Consider the following 8,548-nt stretch of genomic DNA (forward strand, 5'->3'; position numbering starts at 1 on the left):
ATTGGACTTAAAACTTTTTATTGGTCAAAGTCTGATTTTCAGCTGTGTTAGGGATATTTTTCATTTTACAGGTTAATGTAACTTTCACAACCTAAAAAAAAAAAAAAAAAAAAAAAAAAAAAAATTCTTTCCAAAATTCAATAATTTTATTTTTTTCTTCGGAGTTAATATGCTCTGTTCTGATTAATGAGGGTTTATCTTCCCTTATTTTACTCAAATCTGAGCGTATTGACATTTCGGGGCAAATGGTCATTACTTATCTGAACTTGACTTCACAAGCTGTCTCCTTTTTGGTATCATTATTATTTATACATTTTTTAATCAAATTTAAAAGCGATTTATTATTTAATTCTGGTTGCTCAAATGTAAGTTTCAGTGGTATCGAGCCACCAGGGAAAAAACAATTTTATTAGTTAAATCTATTTTTATATTTAGTACTTGCATGATTTTATACCCTAGCAAAACATCGTATTTGTCTGAAAAAGGAAAGAGATGAATTTTCGCATTTACTTGTTTTTGTAATATTTCATACAAACTTAGATAGCAAGATTTTGCTCCGTTCTTTTTGCCAGCGGGGGTTGAAATTATGAAGGGTCATTTGATAAAATTTTGTCTTTGGGCATTGCTGTAGGTGTAATGTAATTTTCAGAAGATTCCGTATCAATTAACTATTTCAGTCCGTGTCCGTCAACGAAATGTGGTAATGATAGGTTCACAGAATTTAACTGATATTTCAGCTTATTGTACTTTATCCCTGGCTCCATATTTTGGGGGAGGGCTCGCAACACAAATGTGAACTTGAGCCCCCGTTGTACCGGTGTTCTTCCATCGAAGAAACTCATTTTTGAAGGGGGTGGGACCAAATTCAGGGTCGCTGAGATCTGATCCCGCCCCTTCCATTGGGGCCGTGTCAATTTCTTTCAATTGCGGCCACCGGTCCCCTTGGGCGTCAGAAAAAGTCCAGAGGCGACGGTTCAGAAGGCTAGTTCTGAAGTGTTTCCATCAAAAAACGGAATTTGATCGTAGTCTTCTTGTTATTTTATAATTAATTTTTGAAGATTAGAAGGAAGGATTAATTTGAAAGGTTTAAAAAGCGAAAGATGGCTACTTACTCCTACGGTAGTGTTCTTCTTCTCCAGGTTGCTGGTTCTTCTTTTTTTGGCGATTTTCAAGACGTTTCCTCCTAAATGGTCGCTGCAGGAATGTCTTCTGTCTTGAATTAACGAGAAGTTTCTTTGAACCTATGACAGTGCAATTCATAAGGGCCGCCCAAAGCCCTTCCACAAGCGACTAGAAGAAGGAGGAAGGAGTCTTCAACAAGAAGAGGCCGGTTGGTTTTGAGCTGAACGAGAGACGAGACGTGGCAATTCCTTCTTTTTGGGTAAAAAAGCAGCAAGGATCAACCATCTTCACACAAGCGAGAATCGGGACTGCAATTATTAAGGCCGCCTTAAGTCCTTACACAAGCGAGAATCGTGACGCAAGTTTTTTTTTTTAATTTTAATTTGTTTTTCGTAAAAAAAAAAAAGGATTTCTTTAATCATTTAGTTTACAACGAAGAGTAATTTTTGTTTGTTTGTTTAAACTTCACAAAGTCGGTATTGCAACTTGTTTATTTCATTTTATTGATAATCATAATAATAATTAGTCTCGTAAGAATTGCTTCTGTTTTTTTAATTTAAAATAAGATTATAATAATCAGTCAGTTTCCTTTAATAAAAAAAAAAATTGTTAATTCCAAACTTAGACCTTAATTTCAAATTTTTGTAAATTGCTCAATATAAGAATTGTTTCCCTTTTAATATTCTTTGTTTATTATTCATTCATTTGTCTAAACAAGGAAAGATCCACTCCCTCGGGGAAGGTCCAAATAGTAACGCTATAAATAGTGGTAGCAGGCTCAAAACCTTGTTGACAAATTTTATTTTAGTTTAAATTAAAACCTTTTTTGAGATTTCAATATGAGTAAAAAAGAATCACGACTTGAGCATCATAAAAAAATGCATCATAAAAAAACTTGCTCAAAAAACTTAGAAGAATATGAGCTTCAAGTTGCTAAGCTAGAAAGCATGAAACAAGGTTTCCATGATAATTTCAAAGAGTTAGTAATATCTTTTAAACAGCAAATCATTAAATTTTGGCCCGAACTTCAATCATCTGACAAATTAGAGGCGTTTGATACAACAGTAAAAGAAATTGCCAGTGAAAAGGCAAAATCAATAGTGTCACATTCGGCAGAATTTTTTCCGGAAACCCCAGATCCAAAAAGGAGATTTTGGGAAGATTTACAATTGTTGAACACCAAGCTGACCTTAAAAGAGCAAAACATTCCGGATGAACAAGTCAATATAATTCTAGACGGTATTTCAAAAAAAAACCAGATAGACAAAAACAAACTAAATGAACCAGAAACGGAACCCCCAATGACCACACCTATCACTGCCTCAACCTTTTTGTTTCCAACAAACAAAAAAACAATTTACCCGGATTTCAGTACATTGCAAAACTCTACAGACGACAGTTCCACAGACAGTTCTAGTGTATCGGGAAATGGAAACAACGGATCAGGGTTTTTTAGAACATATTTTAAACGTTCCTTGTCATACACACTATCAAAAAAAGTTAAAAAATTACCGCAATTTAAATTATACGAACCAGAGGCCATTGTAAATTTTTTGGTTGAATTAACACCCATAGCCAACAGAAACAGGCATAAATTCAAACAAATATTAGCTATTCTCGCGGAGCGTGAAATGGATACCATCACTGCAAATTTTTTATATAATGCCCTATCATATACAAAAATCAACTTCGAAATATTAGGGGAATCTTTATTAAAAAACGGCATGTCAGAAAAACAATATTTGCAAATAAAATCGAAACGACTTTTTTCTCCTCAAGACGAAATAACACCTTTGCGTTATTACATTGATGAACAAATTACCTTGTTACGCATTTTTGGAGAATTAAATGAGCTCAAAAATATAAAAAATCTTATTTCAGCGATTCATCCAAAATATTTAGTATTATTAGGAAACGCAGAAAATATAACATCCTACAATCATCTTTTTGATAAAATAAAAGAAGCTGAAATCATAATAAATGAAAGGTATGGAAACCCCAGCGTTCCAAATTTTAACAAGCCATCCTATGCTGATATTGTACATAATCATAAAAAATTTGAAAACAGGTATAGAGATTTCCATCAAAACAAAACAAAAAATTACTATCACAGCTCGCCCAATAGAAATTATAACAATAATAAAAAATACAATTTTAACAATAACAATAGTACTTACAAACAAAATCTTTATAACAATAGATCAAATTTTAACAATCGTGATAATAGATCAAACAACCAAAATTTTAACAAATACAAACATGGTAATTATAAAGACTTGGACAGATATCATTCAAAAGAGAGTTACCCAAACCACTATTATGGCAATCCGACAAGACAGAAACCAAATTTAAAAAATCAGGAATACCATAAAAATAAAAATAAACCCTTCAGCGCATCTGACGATAATGTATTCGCAACACTCAATCGAAACATCAAACAAATTTTAGAACTGAGACAACTTCTTGTACAAACATGTTCCTTACCATCATCATCTAACGACACAACTAAGCAAACAAAAATCTCAAAAAACTAAATAACCCCACAGCCTCCCTGCAGCAAAAAACTCAAATAACTCAAAACCAAGGTTCATTTCAAATTCTACCGTTCATTAAAGTAAAAATTGGGAAATTTCATTTACCAGCATTGTTAGATTCTGGGAGCACAATAAATGCTTTATCCAAAGAATGCTTTAATAAAATAAATAAAAAAAACATTTAAAAATTTTGTCGCTGGGGGAAATAATACAATAATTTCAATAGCAGGGGACTCTATAAATTCATATGGGCATGCAAACTGTAAAATAAATTTTAACAATCTTTCTTGGCCAATTAACGTAAAAATTTTGAATAAAATGCCAATTCCAATGGTCCTGGGCCATAATTTCATGAAAGAAACGGGTCTGATTTTAGATTGTAATCACAAACAAATATTATTTAGTCACAATCCATTAAAGGCTTATAATATCCTCCCAAACGATTGTATCTCGGGTAACATCAATAACAACAACTCTTCTGATTATGAACTTTCATACAAAAACAATAATGAGGAATTACCTTGCAGCAACTTTTGTGATGATCCGAAAGTAGTGATTCACGCTCATTTGACTTAGTTGAAATCTCAAAGCAAAATTTCCTAACAGCAAACTTGCAATACACACATTCCACTTAAAACTTTATCATATTAAATATAGTCAAAAAATTATGATGCTTACTACCACAAAGAATAATAATAACAATAAAATTAAAACTTTGAATACAAAAAATAAATAAAATGCATAACAAATAAAACAAATTTAATTAATTATTTTCAAATCAAAACTTTTTTATCAAATTAAAAGTGCTTATTGACATAATTATTCTTCATAAAAGAAAGATATTTAATGGAAGCAAATAATAATAACTGTACAAAATTAAACAAATTGCAAACAAAAACAATAATCAATAAATAAAAACGATGCATGAAAATTAAAAGAACGTGCAAGCTTATTCCTTTTCTTTACGACAAACATATTAAATAAACGATAACTTGAATGGTCTTCATCCTGCGTCATCTAGGGATTTCCAGCACAGCTGATTCAACTATGTCATCAACAAATACAACTTATTCCAGCTTAGAACTACTTCCAATCTACAATTTCCTCTTTCTTCATGTGTCAACTGGACGCCTTTCATCACCTCAACAACGCAAACGAAAAGGACCATCGCATCCAAATTACTGTACAATTTGCACTGAAGAAGAAGATAATGCAAACAGGCACTTAAGACTTCGCCAAACATCTGTTGCAGTTGCATCTAACATACATCATCACTACATCATAGACCTTCCAGAATCTTCATCACTTTTGATCACTTAGGCCTAAGATTTTTCTTTTTTTCTTTTTTTTCTTTTTGGAATCTTAGGAGTATTTATGACAGTGCAATTCATAAGGGCCGCCCAAAGCCCTTCCACAAGCGACTAGAAGGAGGAGGAAGGAGTCTTCAACAAGAAGAGGCCTGTTGGTTTTGAGCTGAACGAGAGACGAGACGTGGCAATTGGTTCTTTTTGGGTAAAAAAGCAGCAAGGATCAACCATCTTCACACAAGCGAGAATCGGGACTGCAATTATTAAGGCCGCCTTAAGTCCTTACACAAGCGAGAATCGTGACGCAAGTTTTTTTTTTAATTTTAATTTGTTTTTCGTAAAAAAAAAAAGGATTTTTTTAATCATTTAGTTTACAACGAAGAGTAATTTTTGTTTGTTTGTTTAAACTTCACAAAGTCGGTATTGCAACTTGTTTATTTCATTTTATTGATAATCATAATAATAATTAGTCTCGTAAGAATTGCTTCTGTTTTTTTAATTTAAAATAAGATTATAATAATCAGTCAGTTTCCTTTAATAAAAAAAAAATTTTAATTCCAAACTTAGACCTTAATTTCAAATTTTTGTAAATTGCTCAATATAAGAATTGTTTCCCTTTTAATATTCTTTGTTTATTATTCATTCATTTGTCTAAACAAGGAAAGATCCACTCCCTCGGGGAAGGTCCAAATAGTAACGCTATAAACCGCGAACAAAGTATTGACAAGCACGCTTAAAGTTCCGTTGAGTCAAATGGACGCAACTGCAGGACAAATGGTCACGACTTTAAAACTTCATTCGCGGTTCCTGTTCCGGGCGCCAGGTAAGTAATCGCTCGAAGAAGACTTTTTTTAAAAAAGAGGAAACTTTATTGTCAAAAAGTTTTTTTCAAATCTGTGCACAATACAGGTCACATTACCTTCTGAAAACGGGTTAAAGCTTGCTGCTATCGTGATTTTTGTCTTCAGTTTTAGCGATTTCAAAAAATGGAAGTAAAGTAATCGCTCGAAGAAAACATTTAAAAAACTCACTAATTTCGTGGTCCGCTCGATATATTATAATTAATTAAAGTCTTTAGTTGATATAAAAAAGTCAATTGGACGAGCAGGATGCAAAGCAGGACACTTGCCTAAATCGTACAAATTTTCGAAATTTACAGACCATCTAAAATAAACAAAGCCCAAATTCAATTTAAATTTAAATAAAACAGTGTTACATACAAAAGTCAGTGTCACGAGCGGGATTCGAACCCACGCTGCTCTACCACTTGAGCTATCGTGACCTCGATCCACTCGGACACCAACTTCCCATCTTAACCCCACCTTTTGAATTTTCCCTCCTTTTTGTCATTTTTCAAAGAAGAAACTTAATTGTCAAAACTGTTCAATGTTTAATTTTAAACTGACAGAGTAACGAGCAGAATGTTATCGAACGAGTAATTTGGGGATTTGGGTTTTTTATACTAGTCCAAAGAAATGCTGATTAAGATGATGGGCGGCCGTCTGGACCCGCCAGACTTTTCTGACTTGTTGGTCTGGCGTTTGGTTGCTCCATAACTTTGATGATGCGAATTTTGAAACGTCCCACATATATAATTTTAAACTTTTAGTAAACTTTAGGAGTGTTTTCAGTTGTAGTGCTAGATCCTTTTTCCTCTTTATCAATCTATCACATTCTCTCAGGCTGTGTTTCTTTTACTCTCACTATCTCAATCTCTCATTCTATCTCTGACTTTTTCTCTTTCTCTCTTGCTATCTCATTACCTCAAACACTCTCTTTCCTCCTTTAACTTACTCTCTCTCCCTCTCTTTTTCTCATTCTCTATCCTCTCTGTCTCACTTAGTGCCTTTTCTTTCTTCTATCTCTTTATCTATCTATCTTTGTATCACTATATATANATATATATATTCTCTAAGTACGTTCATCTATCGCTCTCTGTCTTTCTCTCTCTAACTTTTTCTCTTTCTCTCGTTCTATCCCATTGACTCAAACTCTCTTTCTTTTTTCCTCTTTAACTTTCTCTGTCTCTTTCTCTCCTCACTGCCTCACTCTTTCTTTCACATATTGCCTTTTCTCTCTTCTATCTCTTTATCTATTTTTATCTAGCTATCTCTCTATATTTATATATATTTATGTGTCTCTACCTATCGCTCTCTCCTTCTCACTCTTTCTTTTTCTCTCTTCCTCTCTTTGACACCCAACCACACACACGCACACGCACGTATACACACACACACACACACACACACCGAACAATGTAGACGGATTTGATGGTTATTACTACTGACAATCTTTTTTTTTGAAAAATAGTAAACTCTGTCGAGACGGAGTAAAAACGAAATTTAAAAATAAAAAATTTGTTCGATTTTTTTTACGAGGGTTTGCATCAGCAGAGATCATATCAACCCTCAGAGTGCCGGTGTTTTTGAAAAAAGTCAGTATGTCAGGTTTGAATGCAGGGCCGCTGGATTCGAACCCGGGACCTTACAGTGATGAGCACCGTGCCAACGACTAACCGTTGCGGCCACCGACGCCCCCATCGATTTTGCTTGTAATCTATTTATTATTTACATTAACAACATACAACACTGCATAAAAACAATACCTTAATGTCTGCCTTTTCACTTTTTTTCTCGAATTATATACTTAGTAATAAAAACTGTTATTATTTGTAGTGATATATCTTGCGTGTTATGATCTCTGAAAGATCTGGAAACATTTTTTCCTGTTGTATTTATTAGTCAATATATCTTATTTCCAACTAGGTTTTTTAAAGTTGCGTTTTGAGTAAGATATATGAAAAACAAAAGGCAGCCAGACTATTAACTATAAATGTGTAAAGAGTAATGTGTGCACAATTTGGGGAAAAAAGTGTAAAGTTGGTGCTTTGATTTAACGTTTTTACTTACGATAGTTGCAAGGGCTAGGTTTCTAACGGCCATGGTGATGCCATTCCAGCAGGATGATCAATGAACTTGTCTCGAAGGCAGTCTAAGGTTTAAATAGTCCCTTTATGGACCACCGGTGTCTAAAATGACTACGGGATTTCGACAATTACAACTAAGTGAAAAGGAAGTCAAACTGAGGGAAAGAACCGGCGGAAAAAGCAGAAACGGAAGCACCTCCGGTAATTCAAAGTCACTTTCATCCGAAACTCTCTTTTTAAAACGAGCTGTCGTATTTCCCGCGACGAATTTGTGCATTTAGATCAAAATGCCACCGCTGAGTATTTGTTTGCTCAGGAAATGTCGAGTTTCTTAATAGAAAAATTAAGAATGATAAAATTACGGATAATTTTTTTTAAAAAATGAGCACCGCATGGCTCTAGAATTTACCACAACGAACATTCAAGCCCTAATAATTTTATTGCTATCAGAAAGCCAAAGCTCTACAGAAATGACCTAAAAAAAACCGGTACACATAAATAGCCTAATGCAACAGAGTGTACCAAGTCATTACAGCTTACGAGGCAGCAGAACACCTACCTAAAAAGGAAGTCCCGGACGAACAGATCCAAAAATTTATTTCGTGCGCATATACATGAGCCATATTAATACACAGCTGGAATCTTGGGTTATGGAAAAA

At 33.8% G+C, this 8,548-nt stretch overlaps 1 protein-coding gene across 1 annotated transcript in view; it reads right to left on the reverse strand.

Annotated features, from left to right (window-relative positions):
- Positions 1–7,943, reverse strand: part of LOC106663990 (sarcoplasmic reticulum histidine-rich calcium-binding protein-like) — a 42,004-nt gene extending 34,061 nt beyond the window's left edge. The window contains exon 1 of the mRNA XM_014389333.2: positions 7,873–7,943. Coding sequence (XP_014244819.2) covers positions 7,873–7,905 — 33 coding nt within the window. The 5' untranslated portion in view covers positions 7,906–7,943. The remainder of the gene's footprint in view (positions 1–7,872) is intronic.
- Between the last annotated feature and the right edge of the window lie 605 nt (positions 7,944–8,548).

The sequence above is a fragment of the Cimex lectularius genome, unplaced genomic scaffold (assembly GCF_000648675.2).
Source record: "Cimex lectularius strain Harlan isolate CLEC.00 unplaced genomic scaffold, Clec_2.1 scaffold408, whole genome shotgun sequence".
NCBI lineage: Eukaryota > Metazoa > Arthropoda > Insecta > Hemiptera > Cimicidae > Cimex > Cimex lectularius.